General features: G+C 27.9%; 1 protein-coding gene across 1 annotated transcript in view; it reads right to left on the reverse strand.

Annotated features, from left to right (window-relative positions):
• LOC123300222 overlaps positions 1 to 26435 on the reverse strand; it is a 47201-nt gene extending 20766 nt beyond the window's left edge. The window contains exons 1-2 of the mRNA XM_044882750.1: positions 26310 to 26435; positions 3521 to 4084 (exon numbers count right to left, since the gene is read on the reverse strand). Coding sequence (XP_044738685.1) covers positions 3521 to 4084; positions 26310 to 26345 — 600 coding nt within the window. The 5' untranslated portion in view covers positions 26346 to 26435. The remainder of the gene's footprint in view (positions 1 to 3520; positions 4085 to 26309) is intronic.
• Between the last annotated feature and the right edge of the window lie 882 nt (positions 26436 to 27317).

Raw genomic sequence — 27317 nt, forward strand, 5'->3', positions numbered from 1 at the left:
TCGGAAAATTTACAAAACCTTCTTTTTAGCCTCCGTTTACTTTGTAAGTTTGTTTTCTAAACTGTCGGACCAAGTCACGGTTTTATTTTTTGAAGGGCAACATTCTCTTAAAAATGTGATAAGTTAATTTAAAAAATCGAAAAGTATAAAATAAAATGTTTGCCTAAAAATTCTTTTAGATACCAAAGTTTTCATATTTTAGATATCAAAAGTAATCATTTCAAAGATAAGAATTTCTTTATATTGTAATATTTAAGTAATAGGTATCTTTAGGTGGGTAGTTGGTTTTATATAATCATCATAAACGTATCAATTATATTATTTCATTTTTATTTAAATAAATGTTATCACTCAAATAATTAATAAATCAATTTTGTTTTTTTCAAAAATTTGATTTATTATTTGATATTTTAATTTATTGCAGTATTTGTTTATTTCGTTTGTTTAAGTATTTTTTTTATGATTAATAATCTAATGTTCGTTTATATTCATTCCATTATGGCAAAATTAATTTTTTTATTGTTTAAAAAGTGATTGATTTTCAATAATAATAAAATATGAAAAATAAAAGTATAAGAAAAATGAGTAATATAGCCTTTGTCATAGCTCCTTATTACATAATTTTTAATTTTGGAAATTTTGCGATAAAACAATGCCATCACACTTCACTTTTTACGCGTTCTTAATCTTCTACAAGCTAATTAACTGCCAGATTTTTTCAGTTTTCGTTATTGGTGTCACTAACAACGTTATGCCTCCAGGCCCGTGCGCACGGGAGGAGTTTTGGGCGGGTCAAAACCTGTCCCATTGGGAAAATCTCCTCATAAATTTCAATTAACAATATAATCCTGTAAATGCACCCATTTATGAAACACATTTCCACTGACTAGTCAAATATACATGCATATTTTGAGTACATTCTTTGACTTTGTCATTGAGTCAAATACTTCAAACAGAAAATCTGGATCTTGGAGAGGCTGTCGAACTGCTGATGCTGTGAAAAATATTTCGTTTGATAGAAAAGGGAACGCTAGAGAAGAGTTCAGAAAAATTTGCTAACTCGTGAGTGACATATGCGATAGAATTGCGTCAGCCAAGATTCGCGTCATAACAGACTGAAGTCTCAAATATATAAACTGATTCAGTTGAAGATTATAGATCAATTTTTAAACCATTGCAATATTTTCAATTTAATTTAACACAATGATTCCCGTAACATCTGGGTTGATAAAGTTCAATTTGTGCGAAAACTTTAGCATGACTGAAGGAGCTGTAAACGTTCCAATTAAAGAATCGCATTGAAATTGGTTAGCAACATTTGGAAGCTTTAATACAATATTAAAATAACCTACGAAACCTTTCTTATTTGAATTAAACTTACGCTTATTATTTATTTTCAAATTTATTGCATAATATTCAATAATAAATCTAGTATATTATTAATAATAAAACATTTTTTTTATTAATAAAAATATTTTTTTAAATAATTGTTTATAGTAATATAAATATTTGTTTTCAGTCATCCTTGTGTCCTTGAGGATACACCGATGATTTATCTATATTCTATAAGTCTATAACGTACAATATTTTTTTAGATAAAAATCTTTGACATATTTATTATTGTTTTATTTTCTTCGCGCTAAAGACTCGTGTTATTACATGAAGGTGTGCCACCAAATTCTCAATTCTCAAATATCATAAATTAATTTACTTTTTTTTAATACTTATCGCTAAGCAGGTATCACTTTGAATTCTAAATAATAATAGTAATAAAAAAAAAACGTTGCAAACTTTAAATTAAAACGTGTCTTGGAATAGAGCAAAAAAATCGCTATTTTATCATTTTTAAATAAGGATCTGATATATTTATTATTGTATTTTCTTCGCACAGTAAACTTGTGTAGGTATTACGTAAAGTTGTGCTACAAAATTCCCTAGTGAATTTAGACTATTGTAAACATATCGCTAAGCAAATAAACCGTGCTGGGAAATTTTAAAAAATATAGTCTATCGCGTTATAGCCTTCATCTCTCTTGCCTACACTTATCTTTCCTTTTGCCCACAATTTCATGAGTTCTAATCCTTTGGTGCGGACCTCTAATTTGAAAATAAAATCAGCCCATGTTACTTGTGCATAAGGTAGCATTGTATAGATCAAAGAATTTTGAAAATCAGTTAAAAAATAATGGATTTTCATTCAAACTTTCATCCTCTTTTTCACCACCTTAGGAGTAAAATTTGTAAAATTCTGTTCTTAGTGAGTGTCTACATTGCGAAATGATCAACTTTGTCAAATTTCATTTCGATTGAGTGTATATAGCTTTAAAGATCTCGCGATCAGTCATTCACTCGATCAGTGAGTGATATTTCGTTTATATATATATATATATATATATATATATATATATATATATTTAGTTGTATACTAATTAATTTGGATTAAAATTGAAAACGATTCAAGATTTAAATTACAGCGTGTATTGGAATATAGCCAAAAATCTCTGTCTGGTTAAAACACTAAATATCGATAATAATAATTGAATAACTCGATTTTCAGGGTAAAAAACTTCAAAAACCTTGACCGTTTAGAATAAGAGACGTATATGCAGTGAGTTTCAGTATGTTCACGATTTCTCAGTGTGGGTTACTTTTGTACATAAGTAAAAATTGTAAGTTTTAACGAGCTCAATACAAATTGACTTTTAAAAAAAACACATCATTTTTTGAGTCTAAAAGCGTAAGTTTCTGGAATTTATTTTTGCGTATGCTATAAAGATAATTTTGATATAATAGTCAGCATGAAGAAGAGTCGTGAAATATTTTTAGTTTTTAGCTAACGGAATTAAGTATTTTATTTCAAAATAAAAAAATATTATTATCGATTGTCTTTGACAGCGCTGAATTTTCACCAAAAGCAGTAGAGGCTAGTGCTCAAAGCGTCAATAATTCTAAGGGAATTTGTGAAATAGAGACGTTTATTTCTCAAATTTTGAGTATTCATTAAATAACCAATTTGTACATTTTTGTACTGAAAAGATGAACGAACTGTTTAAGACTGTTGCATGTAAGCGATCTATGCACTGAGTTGCCAAACAAGGAAATAACATATCAAATATTTATGACATTGGCTGTAACAAACTGCAGCGAAGAACGTTCATTTTCGTGATGGAAAAGTTTTTAAATTTCTTACGTTCTACGATGAACGGAAATAGGCTGAATAGTTTAGCCATGTAATTGTATGTGGTTTGTGTTTCTTTAAATTATTTTAAAATTACTTAATTCCTACCTAATTTCAATAATAAAAGAAATATGAAAAGTCGTCTTAGAAATCAACTTTTTCGTAACGTTGCCCAGTTCTTAAACTTAAATTAAATTTTTTTCTACAGATAATTTTGGTTGTGATATCTAGCAGATCTTGCTTATCGCATGCCCGCTATCCTGTTGGCCAGACACGAAAATTACGATAGTAAAAAACAAGCTATCCAATAAAATATAAGAACATAAAAATGCTTCCACTTACTTTGCCAAAATTGTATGCAGATATTGGCCCCTGCCACTTTTTTTCATTATCAATACTAAGTATTTCATGTCCATAATATGGTCCTGCACAACGTGATGCTGATGGTGTTGAATCCAGTGATACACTTGATGCATCGTTTGGTGTCAAAGCACCACATTGCCTAGTCGATGGTGTCATTAATTCTGAACTATTACTAACACCCGTTGCTTGTGTTGAAATATTTTGCAAATTAGATGTATGTAATATTAACGATCTAGGCCTAGATATTGGCGGAGTATTGCTATTATTGTTCATATTGTGTATGTTATTGTTATTGTTACTTGTTGGAATATTTAATGAACCACCATTTTGTAAGATACCATTTTGTATGATACCATTTTTATTTAATATTTGTGTACTTCTGGATGAATGTCGAATTCCATTATTATTGCTATTGATATTGGGTGCTGACCGTGCCCATAAATCATGCGTTGTATTATAACGTTGTAATCGTTTCTTTATACGTGGCAATGTTGTATTTATTATTGGGAAATTTACTTGTGTGGATTGGTCACTGCACGGCATCTATATTTAAAAAAAAAAATCGTGTTAATATTTCAGTAGGAAAGTTACAATGATGACAAGCTCAAGGGAATACAATAATAGGTTTGTTGACTAAATTTTTTCTATCACTTCTCACTGCACGGGCAGAAAAATTAAGTTGGTTTTTGGAAATCCTTAGAAATACGCCAAATATGAATGTTTAAAATTTCTAATTAAACAAAGAGGAACATATAGGTTAGTGACGTCGTTGTCTGATATCACTATAGAGATACATATAAAATACATACAACACTCTGTTTTGTTAAAAGGAGATGAGCAACAATCTTTGAATGCTTATTATAATTTCTTCGCTTTTTAAACAATTTTATTATCACTTTCAAAATGTGTCATGGGATCAAGTCTAGTTTTACATTTTTATGCGTAATATGACAAATTCGACATCAGGCAACTACTGTATTGAAGCAAAAGGAATTTTATGTTCAAAAAAATTTTTTTTGAACAACTATAAATTTTATATTTCCACATGCATGTCCCCAACCTCCTCGCCTTTTGCCTAACGAAGTCCTTGATTAAATCCTAGCTAAAAAGTTGTTGAAAAACTCCTAGTTAAAATACCTAAACAATAATTATTGTGTAAACAATGATTATTCAGACAAGCGAAGCCACAGACACAACTTGTGAAATAATAAATCCAAAACGTGACAAATAAATTTAGATATTGTTTTGATTACGAACATTTAAAGTCGTATTGCAACGTGATACACGGAACTTAGTTATGGTTATTAACTTGAATTTGAATGCATATCATAAAATACTTAATACACTTTAATAGCTTAAATAAAATCAAATAAATAAAATAGTTTAATTGAAATTGTTGATATACTAGTCTAGGCGCTCAAGGGCTTTTCGTGCCCGATTTCGATTGACATAGCTAGATTTACTCAGATTTTTCAATATAGTTTTTCCTCCTGCATTGGAATTTCAAGGCTGGAAACTCGAAAACAACACCAAAAAAGTTATTTGAAATTTTTCGAGGATATAATTTTTTTGAATTATTCAAAACAAAAAAGGTCTATTTCTAAAAAAAAAGTTTGAATAATTCCTAATCCTTAGCAAAAGTAAATGAATCAAATTTATGATTAATTTTAATTTATTTTTGAATTGAGAATTTCTATAGGTGCGTTAGACCATTCTTGGTAGGGTAAAATCTTTTGGATTTGCGTCAGCATTTCAGTGATGCCACGTCATCATCATCGAAAGCATATAAGCTATGAATATAGCTACGGATATAACAAAGTATGTAATGATAATTAAAGCTGTACAATTAACTATTAACAAAGTGGTTCTGATCTTTGGTAGCCTTTGATTACTGTTCATAGATGGTGATACTTATGATTTGTTTATTTTATTATAATAATAATTGGTAAACTAGTTTTTTGTAGACTCGTTAAAAATTTCAATTTACAAGTTTAATTATTCATCCTATAATTAATTAAAAAATTCAAACAAAATTTTTTTCCATAAAATCATTTTCTAGAGTAATCATTTTACCTAAAAAATTGAACAAATTACTTTTTTTCAGAAAATATTTGTCCATTATGTGTGAAAGTAGTGCCCATTTGACGGTTGGCATCTGTAGTTTCTGAGAATGTTCAAAACAAATCTTTTCGTTTAATAGCAATTGCATCAAATTTTTTCGAGTAAACCAAAGATATCATATCAATTGCAAACTAAAATGTTACAGCATGAACAGTACAAAATTATTAATTACTCAAAAAATACCCATGAAAAGTCAATATTACCCACTTAAAAAATTGTCTGAATAAAGTACTGGCTTATTGTCTTTAATTATTTACTATTTTAGATTTTCTAAATGCAAATAATTTATTGAATGAAACCGCAAATAATTTATTTCATTCATAAGTAAATGTATTTTCAAATATTTCATAATTGAACAAGAAGAAATAAATAACTATTCAATGAATTGACTTTAATAAATAATTAGCTAATTAAATTAATAATATCTATTATATTTGTCATTTTTCTGACAATTTACAAATTATTATTATTATTTTCTGTTTACAATTTAATTCATTTAGGTAGGTACTTCGAATTTAAATTTATAATTTAAATTGAATTCATATATTCGTCAAAAAAAGACAAAATTATATAGAAAATTTTGTCTAAAAATTGATTACTTGTTGTAAGCAATTTATTTTACCCATCAAAGAGGTTTGACGAAATATGTATTTATAGATTTAGAGTAGAGCTGAATTCAAACAAACTAATTTCACTAGAATCCGCATTGCATATTGTACTTTATTTCGCTAGCTACGATAAACACCAATAGGTGCCACGAAGAGTTGCATTTTGCAGTTTGTTTCACATTTTCCTGAAAACACGGATAAAACGAAATTTTCTAGAAATGAAACCTAGATAGATCGATTTTTTGCTCCAAAAAATCTTTGCATATTGATTTTCATGAAAATCGTTGGAGCCGTTTTCGAGATTTCTGATAGATATATACAAGAATTGCTCCTTTAAATGGTTTAAATGTATATAAGAAAGATCATTGAATATATATAGAAACAAAGAGAAGGATGTTTGCAACTATCAAAAGGGTTGACAAATCATTTCGAAAAATCGAATAATTACCACCCATTTATCAACAGTTGCTAACATCTTCCCTTTGTTTCCATTTATTATTTCCAATTACTTTTTTTTAAATAGGTATAGACAAATATGAAAAATGAAATCCCTGTTAAAATTTTTTCTTTATAAGCAAACACTTGTTTATCAATCCTCCCTAAATTTCAGACAAAAAGAATCATAGAAATTTCATTATGGGATTCGGGTCTATTTGCAAATGGCCATGAATCAAAGATATAACATAATTTATATTGTTTTTATAAAAAAATTTTATTGGAATTATAAAATTACTTCACAGGCTCAGTATGTGTTTGTTGTCTTAATATTTTATTATGAATATCTCTCCTAATGCTTATTCATGCTATTTTTATGTTCTTTGAAATTTGTGAAATAATAATTAGTCTATTGTTAATTTATAATTGCAGATCAGTTAGCTTGTTGACGTCTCTCTACAATAATGAATACAAATTCTCTTCATTTCATTCTCGAATGAAAACAAAATCACAAGTACATTTTATGTAATAAATACGTTTTCAATTTTTACTCCAGGCGCTTTCAGTAAGACCGGTTCCTTATAGTTGAGGAGATTTTTATGATTGGGAGGGTTTTTTTGGGGTAAATTACGCTACATTTACGCTGGTTCTCTAATCAAATTCTTTATCCAGAACCAAAAATTAGGTCCCTAAATCGTAAAAATTAGCCATCTCTCCAATCATGACTTGCATACTGATTGCAATACAATTTTTAGAAAATATTTATCTTTTGAAACTACAACGTTCATCCGTGAATATTTATACAGCTTGATAAAGATTTATACAGATATCATTAACGAATTCAAATTTCATATTATTTCAGCGTTTGTGTCCATTTTTACAAAAGAATCAGAGAATAAAATTTGTAACCCCTCTCGATTCAAAATAGAATATTCAAAATATCTACAAGAAATAGAACTTTGGTTAGGATGATAACAGCCTAGAATATACTCACTTCGGTACCATCTTTTTATACTATCAAAATTTTCATTCTCCTAGGTCTGATAGTTTGCGCGAAAATTCATCGAAAAATATTATTTATGGTATATTTTTAATAAAACTAATTTTTTTCTCTAGAAAATACTTAAACCATTTCCATAATTTACAGTTCCGATTTTCGACCGAAAATTGTTATTATTTTCCTAAACAACTAAATTTTATTTAGTTTTGAAATCATAAATTATTAAAATTTTCAAAGAAACAAAATAAATACATTCATTACATCTTATTCTCATTAATATTTTAGAACAGGTTATGGAAAATATGAATTTTTATTAATGATTTCAAGAAAAGCTATTTTTTATGGTCTGTAGGTAAATTCAAACATACACACATCAAGTTTAACTTTTCATCTTAATTTTATCTTAATCTGAGAGTATCTTGTTTAGTTAAAATCAACACATTTGTTTCCAAATTAGCCATAAACCTTTCCTTCTCTTGTGAAAAATGCGCGTGAGATTTAGATATTAAACAAATAAAGCATACGATACATTTCTTTGCGGGAAAGGAGATGGCCTGTAGGAAGATATCTGTCCTGCTAGCTTAAAGGAAATGATAAGAATAAATTGAATTTGGGTTCAAAATTTGCTTTTCTCTGTGAAGTGGTTGATAATCTCTGTGAAGTGGTTGATAATTATATATAGAGAAAGGCAGTGGTTAAAAAGTGGAAAATAAAGATCAGTCAAAGTCGTACGCTATTGTATCTTTTTTGATCTTTGGTTTCAAATTGTTATACAGTTGGTACAATCCAGGAGTTAACTAATAGATTTAGAGCTAGGCGTAATATTTGAGCCTTCTGTTGCAAAATGCAAAAATTACTTTGTGTGACACTCAAAAGAACGAGAACGAGATACCAGTTGCACGAAACCTTAAAAATTGTAATTATCAAGACTCCGGACGGCGGTACCATAGTGTTTCTTAATTGTAAGACAAAATAATTTTATGTAATTATCTTCTTATTGAACTATCTTCCCCCAATGAAAATTTATCAATTTTTAGTTTGTCGCGCAATTACAAATTATCCTATCCTATGTTCAGATATGAAACATGTTCGTATACTTACGGATTCCTTTACTTATCCGTTTTGTTTCAAATTTATGAATAATATGTTTATTTCTACGATTACATAATAAAATATTCATGATTTTATGAATTTTAATATAATGATTTTTATATAAAAAAAAAAAAAACTAAGTATCTAATAAAGTTCCATATTTAATTGACATTAATTGGTTGCATTAAATATCAAAATATGAATTAATTACAATAAAAAAATTATGAAATACGCTATAATATTGATTTTTATTAAACTTTTTCAATAATGTTACACAGATAAATCGAAGTTGATAAGGCAGGCAATAGCATATCATTTAAGAGGAAAGAACCTTAACTAGAATTGTTAGTGTAGGCCAGAAGTTATTGGCCCGGTCCAGAGATTTTATCCCTTGCATTAAGGTAATTCTTTTTCGCAACATATAGAAAATAACTGCATGATGAAACATTGTTTCATTTTTGTTAGATTATTCGTATATTATTAATACATTCAATTTTATAGTAAGTCAAAATCAACTTTCTTCTGAATCCACAATTCGAGCGAAACTGGAAGTTTACAGTGTACCACAAAACATACATTTTAGCTGCTTAGATGATATGAGCCATACTATTGGCACTCGTCTTCAGATTGAGGACATCTTCGAGCTGAAGACAAGCAATATACGAAATCCAAAACAGCAACTTTGCGAATTGGCAATGACAGTCTGCTCATTTTTTGGCAATGGCCGTTTACCCATTTCAGAAGTTGTACGCAGAGCCATTGCACAAACTCTATAGATTCTTAGCCGAGTAGGTATATACTCAATCTTGAGGATACGAAAGCGTATTCAATTTTACGATTTAAAAAAAAAAGCGTTGATTAGCAAACTTATTTATATTAATAGCGTTCGACTAGAGCTTTTGTTTGCCTTCCTTTTTCATATCTAACATAGTTACTAACACTAATCAAGTCAACATTATTTGGAGCCACTGAAAAACTCATTAAATTTATTATATTGCATTCATTCATAATAAATAAGTTCCTCCAGCGTTCTCATAAATTAGCAATTATAAACTAGTTTATTTTTTTATTAATTTTTAATGTTAATGAATCCTACCCCAACAATTATAAAAATTTTATTGAGCTTTTTGAATTTTACATATTAGCTGTTCAAGAGTAGTTTTGACCAAAAATTTGAATTTTTTTTGTCCCTATAGGTATATTATAAATGTGAAAGTAAGGATGTTAGTTTGTTTGTTTGTTTGTTACGATTTCACGCAAAAACTATCGAACGAATTTGAATGAAACTGTACAACAATATAACTAATACATCAGAATAACACATGAGCTATAATTTATAGAGATACATTTAAAAAAAAAATTAAAGTTAATTTGACATTTAAAGTTAATGAACCATAAACCAATCCATGGCCATCTTTTCTGATATACTGTGCATATATTTTTACTATGTAAAACAATCCCTGCGAGTGTTATGGAAGGAGGATAAGTGAGATCAAGAGAGGTGGAGGCTATTAAGGGGTGATTTTTACTTTTAAGCCCCCGTGAAGCGGCCGGGTATCACGCTAGTTTGTTAATAAATTTTACCGATTACAATTTCTAGAGTTAAACAAAACGCCCAAATAAAAAATATTATACGGATATAATTATTTTCTTACGCTATTGCATTAAATCAAATATTATAATGTAAAAATTAATCTGAATGATTTTCTGTTAGACATATTAGAAAAAATTTGTCACGAGTTTAACGAAATTTGCATATATAAAACTGTGAGAACCTTTCTATTCATTGTTATATAGATATAAGTATCCGGTTATCGTTTAATCTATATGAATTATGTATAAGAAAGAATTGATCAAACACACCTAAATAACGTAAATAGGAAAATAAATATAAAAACACACAAAAAAAATGAAATCTCAATTATTTTTATTTCATAGGAAGTACGTGATGTTGTAAACAAGAATTTTAATTGGCATAATTTTCTTCGCAGGCTGGGATATTGTAGATAATTATGAGTTTATAATGATACAATAATGAGTCATAACCTTTTTTTAGTGCCTTTATTAAATTTCTTAGGAAATTTTATAACTAATTTTTAATTGGATAAAGGAATACATAAAATAGCCATTCTTAAGGACAGCTCCGACTTTGATAATTTTTTCGATGACAGAAAACATTTCAGATGGGGGAAATAATCTGGAGGGGGGATAGGCAATGTCGCGACTGATATATCGACGCCCAGTCTCAATCGCTAATGATAGAAGTTTGGAATGTCGAGAAGATATAGATTTTATACTGTACGTGTCACATAAGAAAGGATTTTTCGAAATTCATCCCCTAAAAGGGTGAAATAGAGGATGAAAGTTTGTATGAAAATATATATAAACCGTCATTTTTGAGTTCACTAGTTAACCGATTTTAAAAGTTCTTTCACCTATAGAATGCTACATTACTATGGTAACCTCTTATTGAACAACCCCATGTAATATGCTCGTAACTTGCTATTGTACATCCTTTCATATAACCTATAATCGAATTTTCAGTTAATTGCTACATTTCCGGAGGTCAGAGTTAATTAATTTCTCTATTATTGCTTGAAGATTAATATTATTTAAAAATTCATATAATAAAACAAAAGGAAGTAATTTATTAAATATTAATAAAAGTTACCTAACAGGATTAGAGCAGATGAGGATGTATGTTATCTAATGCATCGATATTTATGAAATATTTATTTTTTATAAATAATTAATTTTTATTCATCAGATACAATTACTTTTGTATAATAAACGATTAAAAATTATACCGGAATTTATGAATTACATATATGAATATTTTTCATAAAATTAAATAATATATATGGGGGAAAGTGTAGTACCAGTAAAATCAAACTTACTGAAAACTTAGGTACTGAGAAAAACTTTTTATTTTCCTGGGTTATATTATAACTTAATTTTTTTATCGAGAACGCATATAGACAAATTTTCAGCTACCTACTCATTGATTTATATCTCACATCAAAAATTTATATGAGTAAATCAGATAGATTCAACTTTTAAGTTAAGGAATACGATTATGAATGGTTTAATGTCATGTAATCATTAGGAATGGCTTTAAGAACATATTATAATAGGTACACAATTTTTTATGGAGTTAATAAATTTTATGATATTGATTAATCAAATGCATTAATGTTCAGTTTTTGAAGTCTTTTAAAAGTTTATTTTTGTTGATTATTTTATGATTAGTGTCTGTAAATATAATTTATTACTAAACACTCCAATCATAATAAAATTTATAAGTATTGGATTAAAATAATTATATTTCTAAATAGAAGTAATAAAATTTATTGATTTTTGGAAATTTTTCATTTATTGTCAGCAATGGATTAATAGTTTTAAATTTATGTCGTCAGAAAGGTGAACCACCTTTCAAGTTAGATCAGACACTGCGCTATTTTTACTAAATTGATGTTAACCGATTTTGATGTTTAACCGAATGAATCAAATTTTCAATTTCGATTAACGTAAGCAACTTGGTAAGTGAAAATTAAAAAATAGTACGAAGTACACTAGAGTTTCGATAATCGGTACCGTACAGTAATCGAAACACATTTCGCTCGCCCCAACTTTCCACAATTATTTCCATCAATCACAAAAAAATGCTATTGTTTGTTTGTATACCCATAGTAAAATTCTACATCCCATCCATGTGTTTAATGGTGTGTGTACAGTCTCGAAGTTTTGCTGCTCAGGTGCCATGGGCTGCATTCCTACCTATTTTACGATACATACAAAAACAAATAGCTTAAAATCAACTTTTTCGTGACGTTGTTATAACTTACAACTCTTATATTAATAGAAATTATCAACAACTAATGTGAAGCTCATAATGTGTAGGTAAACCAGCCCGAAAACTACTTTGTATATATATATTTTTAAAGAATTTGGCATTTTCTAAAAAAAGAGTATTTGATCTCCTTTTAAGTTATGATCTTCAAAATACTGACTATCATACAATTGTTTACAATGTCAACAAGTCCATGATTCACATTAAAAAAATTAACACTTTTAAAATAACATAGTTATGATAAACTCAAGGTAAAATGTTTAGACAAAATATAAAAATATTTACTAAAACGTCATTCATCAGGATTACACAAAAATAATTTACTCCAGCCGACAGGTAGGAAAAATTGGAGTTACTGAAACTTTGGAATGTTCTTCAGGGACGGTTAAATGGCATTTGATCAAGTTTTCAACCTCGAGGACCCTGCGCGAAAAGAGGTATATTTTTATGGTATTATTATGAACTACAAGATTGTCTAAATATATTTTAGATAGTTTTTTTTTCACACTCTCTAGATTTTTTGATATAGAAACATCCAATTGAAAAGGATAACCTATATGATTCATCATTTTTTCAGCCAACTTTGAACGATAAAATAATAATAAAAGACCGATGACCTAGGAATTTTTTGAGATTTTTGGAAACTTTGTTAATCAAAAAATGTATTTATAAAGTTTTATTGAAATCCCTAGAATTATTCAATCCTTTGCATATCTCCTTAAATACAAATAAAGGTGTTTGATTTTTATCTCCTGATTCCAAAATGCGACTAAACAAAACAAAAAGTACAATAATAATAATTTCATACTATTGTTGTAAAAAAAAAAAAAATATAAATATCAATTTATTGTATTATTATTATAAGCTACGTATGAACCATATTGTGTGAAACCAAGGTCAATAAATTTTTAAATAATATATCTGTATGATATATTAATTACATACAATATAACTTCGAATTAAAAAAAAAAAACATATATACATATATAAATATTATAAAAATTATATAATAACAAGTTATTCATGTGAATGTGAACCTTATGGTCCATATCACTAACTTCCCAGATAATAAATAATAATATTCGAAGATATATACCTTAGAAGCCAACGATTTCGAAAAGCACGCTCTTTGTATTCAAGAACTTCTATGATCAACATCTGGTACTTGCAAAACAAATTCATAAAATCCCTATTCCTAAATATTTTATATATGTGAAAGTAAGGATGTTTGTTTGTTACGCTTTCGGGCAAAAACTTAAAATGGATTTGAATGAAACTTAACAATAATATAGCTCATAAATCAGAATAACACATGAACTATAATTTTTAAAGATATATTTAAAAAAAAATTATATTACTCTATAACATTTCACTACGCCATCTATGAGCACCATTTTGAACCATAAATTAAATATTTCTGTAAAAATGTTGAACGAGATACAATTCATGGCCATCTGTTCTGATTCACTCAATGAATCAAGACTATATAACATTTTAAACAAAATTTAAATATGTAGGTACCTATATTTTACCCGTATAAAACATCTCTACCCTTATTTCGATTATTATGGAAGAGGGATAAGTGAAAGCAACAGAGCGGCTATAACGCGGTGGTCTTTACTTTTAAGCCCAACAAAGCGGGTGAATGGCAAACTAGTTCAGTATAAATATTGAATTTGTAAATATTTCTGCAAATTATTATTTTACTGATTTTCGACAACTTTACTAATGAGCAAAATTTCCAGTTTCCTAATATTTACAGAAAAAAGTTTTATTTTACTCCTACACTCCAACGCCCCAATTTTTATGCTCAGCTTTTCGCAATGTTTCAGCACATCTTGCTGTTATTGGCAACGATTGGCGCAAAAACGAGATCACGAATAAATGCCCCCCAACGAACGCACATACATTCGTATATACAGACATCAATCCAAAAATGATGTTAATACATTGTCCTGACTATGAAACATATAAGAAATATGTTCAAAATTTCAAATTATATTTTCGGATCCCTTACAATAACTTTCCTATAGAAGTTAATAAAAAGTATTGAAATAATATTCTTTTTTTTGTTTGAAAAAATTCCTAATATTCATAAAGCACAACAGTCATTTTTTTTTTTTTTTTTCAAATAATTAATTAATAATATTGAATTTTTTTTATAATTATGTAAATTGTTATCGGTTGTCTAGGAAGATTCATACGAAAGTCAACAAGCAATGGTGGGTATAGCCCTTTGAGAACTGGACCAATAACTTTCTCAATTTAATTTATTAAATTATATGTAAGTAATACTTATGTAATATCAAACGCGATAACTGATATCACTTTAACATCCCTACTACTATACTAAACGAGATAATAAATCCCTTTGACCATCTCTAACCTCTCTAAATAGATATGTTACAAGATAGAGGACAAATAGTTAGTAAATTTTCTTGTAAATAATGAACTAATATATAAAACTTAATTAAACAATTTTGCATTCGAATTTGTGTTCTTCTTTTGTGGTTTAAGATAATATTCTATGAAATAGAATAAGGTCGATCATCACCCATCGAATAACCAGATGAGGCATAATTTTTATGAAATTTCATTGATTTATAAACATACATCTGATATCTTGTCTATCGAAAAGTGTCCATGGCTATTTTTAATTAAATTAATTTTAATCAATGTTTTCCTTGAACGGTTTTTTGCAGACAAGCCTATGCCATTATTTTCTTAAATTATCTTTCTTCTGATACCAATTTCGATTTGTTAACAGATCGGTGTAGTTACCTACATATTGAGTTACATGTTCATACGGTATGAACAGATCTACACCTAACTGTTAACCAATCGAAATAGTTATTAGAAAAATTTAATTACGAAAATAATGGTATGACTTGCCTGCAAAATGCGTGTTTATAAATCTGAAAGTTTCATAAAATAATTTGACTCACTTGGTTATTAGATGGAGCTTGAAAATGTAAAAGGTATCTTAGATGAAAACAACGCCCTGTGTATCAATGAACTATTTTGTCTTTTGTTATAGATCAGCATGCCGCCTTACAAGTGCAAAAAACGAACCCTGAATCAATAATGAAAAAAGGAGTAGAAGCTGTTACTGGATGCCCAGAGAAGAGAAGAGAGAAAATCTTGAAGCGCTTTTCTTAATTTAATCACCAACATCCTATGTTAGAGTGAAGTGTAAAATTTTTATTTTAAATAAGCGTTCTCAGTATAATCGGTGGGGGTGATTCAAAAGGCAATATGAAAGGTTTTAGGGTCTTGTACCATGAGTCACATATTAATAAAATGAATAATTTTTTACCGATTTCTGTTTAATATTTAAATTTTTCAAAAAGTGTGTTGAAATAATGGTGGGTTAAGGGAAACTTCTACCACCGACGACACACAAGATAACACAAATGCTATTACCGTAAATAATTATAAATGTGTGAACTAAAAATGTTTTAAAATTTATTTAGATAAACGGAATCCAAAGAGCTAAAATTAGCAATAATTATAGACAAAATATTGAGACATAACACATTTTACTTGACAATGACATTAGAAGGTTAGATAATATTATACACGTTCTTTTTATTTAAACAAAAAATGTAAAATTTTCTATATTTTTATTAAGTTTACAATTTACATTTTTGTATATTATACATAATTTAGCGACATTTGTATTCTCTGTATTTTGTGTTCAAATATACTATATTTCCTTCATAAACTATCTAGCTACTAAAAGATCAGAAACATTAGCTCTTTAAGAAGTCTTTTTTGATTTTGGATTACTTCGTATTTTGACATTTAACAATATACTGAAATGAGCTGTATTAATATAACTAAACCTATTTTCTTCTATATACACGGTAAGCAATGTATGGCGTTTACTGCAATGCTTGTATGGCATAGAAACAAATACTATAGTATCCATGTTAACGTAAGTAATATTCATAGAAGTAATAACATACAACCGTAATATGCCTCTTTTTTAACGGTTAATAATTCACTTATTGCTTTTTCTATGCTTTTAAGCCTCTATGTTATATAACCTCTTTGGTAATATTACAGTATTGAATAGGGGTATCTACGAGAAGTATTGTTGGTATCGCCAACCAGTATAGGCCTGACACATTGACTCATCCTCCATAATTATTGATAATGTTACTATTCCCTCAATTTAGTATACAGTATGGCGTTCACTACGCCGATACTAACATAGTGATTTCCACAAAAAATTTCTTATCTTGAAACTGCTTTTTTCCTCCACATTCTTTAGCTAGAATGTAGAGAAAATGCTCGTAGAGAGCTCCAAATACTAAAGTTTCTCTACCTAGACCAACTCTCGCACAAACTAGAGAAAATTTAAATACAATAAACAAGTTCAAGTACCCTATATGAGGTACAATTATTGCGATGGCTTATAATTTTTAACCTATAATAATCTGTTATTAACATACACTTTGTCCTCGCATTGTGTGTACAAACAAAGTTCAATAAACGATAAATGAAAAACCTTCATTTTTTTTTCTTTTTCTCTCTACACAACCTTCTTGCGGCTCTGTATATTTTCACATTTGTTTCATTTCAATAATATATAATATTAGTAAGTTTTGTTTACAATAACATTATTTATAATACTTTAGCTTTAAATTTACTATTTGAATATTTATTTTATAAATTTTTAAGTCTACTAAACTTATGATGCATTGACGTCATCCAAATTAAAATATAATATTGTTTGCAAGTAATTACTGTTTGCTAATAAACAAATGATCATTTTTATTATGGTAGGTTATTTCATATTATCATGGTATTTATTGTACTTAAGGATGTATCAGCATGGCAACAATAATTGATTTAAAGGCTTAAAATTTTTTATAGGCATACTTTTACTCAAAGAATATGTGGTTAGAATTTCAGCATAGGTATCCGTGCAAATTTTTAAGAGAATTATCAGTGAAAATCGACTTAAAATACATTGTTTTTATGGAGAAATCTCAAAAACATATTTTAAAAGTATTTTTTATAATTTTCACTTGGTATGAGTGAAAACAATTTTTTTTTAAATTTTTAATAGAAAGTATACATATTACCAATGACATAGAAAAGAAAAAAACCAAGTGTCTCCGTCCATATAAGGGATGTACGAGCAGGGTAGATTTAGAGTTGAAATTATTTTTATCTTATTTTCAATTTTGATGATAAATTAGGTACAAATTCCATTGTGAATTTCAGACCGAAAGCTATAACGCTATAAGTATTATTGTATTTTATACCATTTTAACGGCTTTTGCTTCTTTCTGTATTCCTTTTTTTAACTTTTTTGTATGGAATGATAAAGTATTAAAATTGATTTATTATAAATTTTTTTTGTAATTTCATCGTTTTCAAATACAATTTATCTCTTTTTACAGAAATACTTTTTCACGAAAACCAATTGGAGTAACGAATTTCACGAAAAATCATAATTTTAGGCCTATTTTATCCGGTAAACGTTTTAAAATCAAAACATAGGATTCTTTCAACAGAACATAATTAGACGAATTTTGAGGCAATCAATTTTATTCTATGAAATTTTCAAAGGTCAAACACTAGTAGTCTTCTAATGATCCATTTTGTTCAATTTGGTATTCATGTAAAAATTATAGAGGTATAATCAAGGTAAAATTGCACTTACCTACAATCTTACTTATATTAAGATTTATTATCTAGTAAGTAAGATAATAACAATTATTTTTACTGTAATTACTATATTTGTCATGCACAATTGTGTAAAAATATTCTTTATTAGTTTTATAGGAAATCAGTTATTTGTAAATAACCGTTCAAGTTAATTGAATAATGTAGGTTAAGGGTGAAATGATCAAATATTGTATTTTGATACCCATAAACACATTCCTTCAAGTGTATTTTTTTGTTTGATAAAGATAGTTTATATTTAAAATTATAATTCCCATGTAAAAAATAACAACTGAATCAATATTGGTTCAAGATTGGAAGTTCTTTCTTCACTTCTTCACTTCTTCACTGCTAATTTGATGGAGGACTGCAGAAAACTGATCTAGGAAATTGGGGCAAAAATCGAAATTTATTTCTGATCATTGAGTCAAGCTTGAAAACCCTTACTGGCCCAGCCTTGAATTAAAATCATAATGATAACATCGTGCCAGGCTTGAAAACCAACACAGGCACAATCTTGAATTAAAATCCTGAGGATGACATCGTACCAAGCATGGATGCCAGATTTTCGAAAAAGCTTGGTGGTTTAATCTTGACCAGAGTATCAAATCCTTTTAGTATGCAAGAAAACAAAAGATTTCAGCTATTTTCATGATTATATCAGAGGGGGAGGGGGTGAAAAGTCACCAAAGTTTTAGTGGAAAATCATATGGTTACGTCTGTATATTATTCTTAAGATTATTGTACTAGAATTCTTTTATTAATGGCATGTATGATGACATATCGATATAATGTCATCAATTGACATATCGATATACTTATCAACAGCTTTGGTTCTGTTTGTCTGTATATCATTACTAATAGTTTTGGTAAATTCCAAATTTTTTTTATGCCTAAGTATAATAAAACGCTGCAAAATTTTTTAGAATTATTTTCTTTAAAATAATAAACTTATGACTTTGAGAAATACATAAATTAATTAACAATCATAAATTAATGAATAAACTATAAATTGCATTAATAATAATTTATGTAACATTTTATGATAATTAAAATTGTATAATATTTTTTTATGTATTAATATTGATTTTAATTTTCCAAGGCTATTTTTTTTGGAAAAATGTTTTAGTCGCATTTTTGTATATAAAAATTAAATTGTTTGAAATTCTTTTACTTCCTTGCTTTCAAATAATTTTTAACCCACGAACCCAAAAAAGGGTGTTATAAGTTTGATCACTGTGTGTGTATGTCTGTCTATCTGTCTGTCTGTGGCATCGTAGGGCCTAAACGAATGAACCAATTTTTTTGTTTCGTTACAAAGATAATTTAACATCGAACGACGGAACAAGTAAAAAATAATCGATGATCCCCAAAATCGGTTCAGTTTTGAGAAGACTCTAAGGAAAAGGATAATTTTATGGAAAGTGTTCTTAAATATGTTTCAAGTGCGAGTTTAGGGTTCTGAATCTCGAAAAATTTGTCGCGGGCTTTTTAAACTTTGTAAATTTCATTTGTGAATCTTTTTATTTATTAGCATAAAGTTGTAAAAAAATGTATTATTTGTGTTTCAGGGTAATTGTTTCCGACCTAATGATTGTCGATTGAATTCGATGTTTTTTTTTTAAATAAATGTAGAATCCTTTTTGTCAAGTCAATTTTCTGCCAATTTTTATGGTTTTCGAAAATATGACACAAAAAAACAAAAAAAATGCACTTAAAGAGTAACTTTTGAACTTAACATATTCTTCTGTTCTTATCAATTTCGAGCCGGAATTAAATATATAATAATTTGGAACCTCAAAGGTGAGACTTTAATTTCAAAGTTTCTATTTGATGCTCCGCTTTGAGCCAAACAAGTTTTGCAAGAAGAGATTTTTTTGAAAAACATATTTTTAGAGCTATTTACTTGAACCAATTTAAAAGCAACATAATACAGAATTTTCAAATCAACGGAAAATAATTAAATATTATGAAAAATAGAAATCAAGTTCGTACATACTTTTTTTTTATCCTTGAGATTCTACCTTATAACAGTTTTATAATATTTACTGTTTGCTTACCAATTATAAATATCATATCTTAAGTGTGTATGATTGTTTCGTTGACATTACTTAAATTGCTTGTTACTGATAACCAGTAGCGTAAAAACCGCTACACAGATAAGTGCATTCAATTGCTCATGAAAGGGTTACAATTGGTGGATATAATTTAGTAATTGGTACAAGTATGACGTATTAACGGACCGCTTTTTTGATAGATTAAATAAACAACTGTTTGTTGAAACATTTTTTCGTCAACACCACCCGTAAGGGCGCAAATTAGGACAAAACTTTGGTCTCCATTTTCTCCTAAACTATTAAAGATAGGGACTTGAAAATTTACAGGTAACTTCAACTAGTAATCTTGTGAAAGATTCTTGCATGATAAAATATACTACTAACTTATTATTAAGAAACTTATTAGTTATTTATTTTGTCCAAGTTCTCAAATAATAACTTAGTAGTATACTTTCTAAATTTTTGAAAATCGAATAAATTTTCGGCCTCCAGAATTGGGTAGGTTTTATAAACTCTCATAATTTATAAAAAATAATGCAAGCACTGACATTCAACGCTTTCTATACAATATTTTAAGAATTAACTCAGTCAATTGTTTGTCTTCTCTTGTTTTATTTAATTTATTTAAATTTAAAAAAATTCTTTATAAATTTTGATAGAGGGGTCCTGAGATTTACAAGTACGCTACTGTTGGTAACATTAATTAATTGTTTATCATTATTAAAAAATAAATGTTTCACATGTAAATATAATAATTGCATTAAATATCAATTGGAACGATAAAATATTATTTATTATATTTAAATTTATGTGTAAAAACCTATGAACTGCACAAACTTGTTAAGCTATAATTAACACCTTGATCAGTGGCGGACTTAAAACACAAAACACTTAGTCGAATTCTTCATATATAATTTGTAGTAGAAAATTTTTATTTGTATTATACTGTTTCATACAAAACCCAAGAGAAAAGGAGAAATAATAACACCAATAAAAATTTTTGAAATTGCCTATGTTTAGTTTCTGCTGATATAGGTATAGACGAAACAAAGCACTATAAATGATCAAAGTCCGAAAAATTTGAGCAGTAAGTCGGATTTGAAAACGATTTTCGGCATTCGATTCGTTAGAGCGTCAGCAAATTTTGTGAGATAATTTGATTTATAATTAAAAATATGCAATTAGTATAATTGCATTTTAAATTGACCGTAAATATTAAATTCACAATTCGGTTAATTTTGACGAAAATGATTTCAAACTTGTAACAAGGGGGTTTTTGGGGTCGCTGAACACGAATATCCCTGTTGGCCCTTTGAATTTATTATTACGTGATTTTTATCATAACTTTGTACATGCTTCTTAATTATTAATTTCCATATTATACGAAAGGTGCACATTGAAACAATACATCGATTAGTATGTTTCGAAAACATAAAATTTATTTGTTTTGATATTCGTACAGTTTATTTTGACAAAAACTTCAAAACCATGTTTAAACAGTAAGAGTAACTTTATTTCTTCGTTTCTTCGTCTAATATGTATGTATCCATATACAGTAAATGGCCGACTTCGGAGTTTAACATGCTCGTGTGAATGAATGAAAAAATTAAACTTTTGGCAACAGATAAAATCAACTAAATCAAAGTTTAACTTATTGTACACAAAATTACTATGAGTTTTAATAAATTGTAGTATGATTATGTTTTTATACTCTCCAAATATTGTTTAGTCCGCCACTGATTTGACTGTCAGCTTTAATGAATTCCAATAATTGCTTTTCAAATCATTAAATATGACTTTGATCGTATACCTACGGGTAATAAAAAGTTTGCAAATATCTTTTGTCAAAGTCATAATGTATAAAAAAAAAATATACCAAAAAAAATGAATCATCCCACTAAATGACATTCATTTGTTTTTACTTCCTAATAAATAAAAGATATAATTATTTTAAAAGTTTTAAGATCGTTGCACTTATAAAAAATTCAATTTAGAGGTCATTAGTAAGAGTATTTCTTTCATTCTGGTTTTAGGGTAAGAGTTCTAATATATTATCCATTCGAAATTATAATAATTTTTAATGTATAGAGGCTGAATTTCGTTGTACATTTCAGTGAAAGAATCTCGGAGGATTCAGAATCCTCCTTAAGCTATAAATTATGCACCTCAAACTTTAACAAATATTCATATATATGGGGAACTTTATTGGTTGCTTTTTGATGCAGTAAAATTTTCTATTTTTAACACGCTTTTATTAGCTTCATACGTATGTTAGTATGTAACGGAAAACTTGAACATGATTTTGATCCCTTTCAAAACGTCGGATTAACTCGAAATTACATATACTTATGAAGAACCGATGAAAATTGACAATACAATAATTTAATAAGTTTATTTGATTATCCTGATCAAGATTTTCAGGGTTAACGATTACCATATCTGAATAATTATATACATTTACATGCGCTCCCACCATATTTATAAAATACAGAATAAATAATAGTTTAAAATACAAAAAAACACGCTTTTGTAACTAGTAGAACTAAAAGATAGAAAATAAATCTTTTAATTCAAAAAAATTTATATTAAAGTAAAAAAGCGTGTGGTGCTTTTTAAGATATTTTATAATGACTTTGCTTTTACAAGAATTTTGTTATAGAAATTTAATAAGATATTCTCTTTCAATTGTAATAATTATTGCCTTCAATAGTTTCTTGTAGCTGGTGTACTATAGGAAGCTTTTGGATTAATCGATTCAAATGACTAACTATGTATATAATTAAGTATGCATTTGACACAATTATAAATGAATGCGTAGTTACCAAAATATTATTATAATGTCATTTCTAAGTAATTTAAACACTTTCAAGTTTTAATACCTACCACAAAAAAAAACAATTGTATTGTCAGGTCAAATTAATTCTTTTACTAATTAAAAATATTTTTAATAAACACAGATTAATGTTTCAAGAAAGTGTTTAGATTAAAAACATTTATCTAAACAAAACAATCGTTATTTGTAGCTATTGTTTAAAATATCATATTTTTGGTACATGAGTCAAGAGTTTTATTATTTGAAAAAGAATTAACAAAATAATAAACGTGAATTTTGCTAGCATTTTTTTTTCGATTTTTGGAATCTACATGCTTTGAAACGAATTTTTAAACAAACAAAAATGTTTCCCCCAACAATTATCAGATGGGAGTTTAGTATGAAATTAGGAACAATAGACTAACTATTTAAACCGATTCAATATTTTATTTTTATTAATTTTATGAAATCATCATTTAGGTGATGGGCATAACCATCACCCATGCCTATATGCGTGGATCCGCCACTTGCCAGTAATTAGTATGTGGATTCTTTTCTCCTCCTCTTTATTGTGAAGCGCTCGAAATATTTAGAAATAATTTTAAGGGTACTATTATGACTATCAACATCTCAAAACAACTAAAATGAAGTTTTTATTTGATTTCTTTTGAATTCCAATCTTAACTCAATTTTTTTATTGAGTTTGAACTTCATACAAGTTGATAGCCTAACTGAAATTAATCTAGCTGTTACTTGTAGAAAATTAGACCTTTTGACAATTTTTTATAAAGGGCAAAGTTGACAATATTCATCAGGGAATAAATTTTAAATTTAATGCAAATATGCTTAAATTTAGTAATGCTAAAAAATTTTGTATACCATAAATTCATAATATTTTTAAAAATTATCATTTAAGTGGTGTTTTACAAATCTAGGATTTATAAAATCGGAATTCAATAGATTATCAGTGATTAAAAGAACAAACAATATTATTTTTGAAATTCTTTATCTATACTAATCTAATCAGGCTTTATTTTTTGGTTAAAATTAAGAAATTTTTTCAGAAATCTCACGTGGACGTTCGTAAGGCACGTACCTTCCATATACACAGTAATATCTATGAATGTGGAGATTTTGTAGTGAATCTAGATTTAATTTTTTAGCAAATACCTACACTTTTAAAATAAAAGAAGAAGGCTGCCGCTGTCAAAAACAACATCTCTTATGATGAACAACTTTTTCAGAACCATCAAGAGATTGGAGTGGAGATATACCACAGACAATTATTAACCTAGTACCTTAGTAACTTAGTAAGTGGTAAGCCGACTCAATAACTGGAAGTATTAGGGGATCGGGCTAAATTTTTTTTATCACTTCAAGTGAAGAATTATCACTTCACGAATAGAAAAGTGAAGTTGATTTTTTAAACTCTTTACTAGTATGAACGCAAGATATGAACGTTAAAAATTCCAAATTATACAAAGAGAAAGAAACCCACTAGTGACGTCAAACGTGAGTATCGCCATAGAGATTGCTTCTAAAACTTGGTTTTGCTAAAAGGAGATGAGCAACCTTTGATTGCAATCTTTGTTAACTTCTTCGTTTTAATTTCCCTTACAAATTTTGTCATGGCATCAAGTCTTGTTTTACATTTTTATGAGTCCCAATTCAACATCAGGATTATCCCCTATTTGATCAGAGTAATTTTTCAACAAATAAATGCCAAATACAACGGATGCCATTAATTAATGACGTTTTAGAATTGGCTGGGGTCGACACTCATCGATTTCAAATTTTCAATCGGCCCCGTTCCAAACCCACCGACGGTTAAAAAAAAGTTATTTATTACAGACGTTAAAGAATCTTAAAATGAGTAGATTCGATTTAATTAAATATTTGATGTTCTCTTTACATGTTAAAAAATTGTAGTAATTAAAATAATTCTATAAATAAAATTTGATACATTAACCTTCAATTTATCGATGCCAACAAATCAGTCAGTGATATAAAATAAAAGTGAAAATAAATTTAAGGAAAATTTCTTTTTTTTCATTGCCAATACGCAGTAATTTTCAATCTATATATAATTTAAACAATAGAACAAATACACAAATAATTACAAAGATTTTAAAAGGATTTAGTTAAACTTTTGCTACAAAGTTTAGTTTCAACAGTAGTACATAAATATAATACTTATACTTTAGTATTAAGTTATCAACTATTTAAGCCTATATGATCATTATTAGCTTATGATCATTTAATCGTAATTCTATAGTGTTGAGTTTATAGATCGATTTTAGTATTTCGAAGATTTTATAACATCGTTTATAACAAAACAAAATCGCTGATATTACAATTCGTAGAAACAAAAGAAGAAAAGCTTGCAATTGTCGTAGGGGTAATAGAATAATTCCTTCCCCCCATTTTTCTATATGTATTCTGTTATAAATTATCATGATTTAGAATAAAGACGAGAGAGACCATAGATGAAGACGAGACAAGCAAATGTCTATTTCCACGTTATCTTACGGCAACGCGACAACTTTATCAACAATGAAATTTCGGTGAATATGTCGTGGAGTATTTCCGGAGACGATTTTAAAGGTGCCATCTCAGTTTTCAGTTGGAAAATTATTTTCAGCACTTTAAAATTTGTAAGCAGGTAAAACTGTGAAGGGGTCTTGAATCCTGATCGGCTTTAGCCAATTAACAATGTTGGTGTTGAAATAATCCTTCGAAGTAAAATATGACAAGTGAAATTGTCACTCTCTGTTCAATTTTCAAACGAGACAAAAAAAATTAAAATCGGTTCATTCGTTTTATTCGCCACAGACAGACACACACACAGACACAAACCGGTCAAACTTATAACACCCCTTTTTTTTAGTTCGAGAGGCAAAAATAAAACTAATAGTATAGAGTATAATGCTAATAAATTTGTTCTCCGTTTTTTAATGTCATTTGAAAAAGCCATAATTATAACATAGGGATTTATAAAAAATGGAAAATTCCCAAATTTCCGGACCAAAAATTTTTAAAAACGGAGACTTCCTTTTAAATGTCGGAAATCTCACTAAATTAATACAAACGTTAAAACTCCAAACTAATACTTACATCAGAATCAACACTTTGTGATTGTTTTAAATTCATTTTTTTAAATCACTTTGTATTAAAAACCAAAATAATATAATTTTAATTTTAGGTATAGATAAATTGATAAAAAATATTGTTTTTTCATAAATTCCACTTGCATTACTGATTGATACGATTTAATTCAAAACTAACAACAATTATTATTTTAAAATGAATCATTTTTATTATTCACATAATTTTTATTTAATTATTTTTATTGTTGATATACTTTTCGACAAAACAACATTACAAATTCGTTATCAATACAATAATAAAAAATAATAATAATATTAATATAAGTATACATCATATACCACCTATTGTATAATTTTTTATCTTCGCTAATTTATTTCCAACACATGCGCAGAATGCAACGTGTACTTTTAATTATAAGATACAATAAATTTTACTTAAAGGTAACAGCATATATAGACCGTGAACCCATAACGAAAATACATTTCGGCTGCGTAACAACTCATCCGATAACAATCCACACGCAAATTATTTCATCCACGATATATCACCAGCGACAAATTACACGTAAATCGAATCACCTACGATAACATACACACAAATCAAATTTCAACGGTACTAGAGTCATGGTTAATCTGTTGATCAGAGAGTGCCAAAAAATCAGCAAACACTTGTGTAACTTGAAATAAATTTGCTATCGTGGCTCTGCTATCGAAATTGTGGAATTCAAGTTCTTCAATTTATTTGCTGTTCGATTTTTGTTGCCTGTCGTTGGCATATATTTAATAAAACCATTGACAGCACAATCAATACATGCAAAACTTGCAGGAAGTTTGAAACTGTCGACAGGATTGAAAAGTGGATTGCAATTATAAAAAAATTTCCATTTTTCAATCGTATCGACAATCAAAACCACGGAAATCCAAAAACTCGAATTCCATAAATTCGAAATTAAGCCACAATTAAAAACTCATTTTTCATTATTACCAAACTTTTCTTTATCAAACCTTTAAATGA

This window comes from Chrysoperla carnea, chromosome 5 (genome assembly GCF_905475395.1).
Source record: "Chrysoperla carnea chromosome 5, inChrCarn1.1, whole genome shotgun sequence".
Lineage (NCBI taxonomy): Eukaryota > Metazoa > Arthropoda > Insecta > Neuroptera > Chrysopidae > Chrysoperla > Chrysoperla carnea.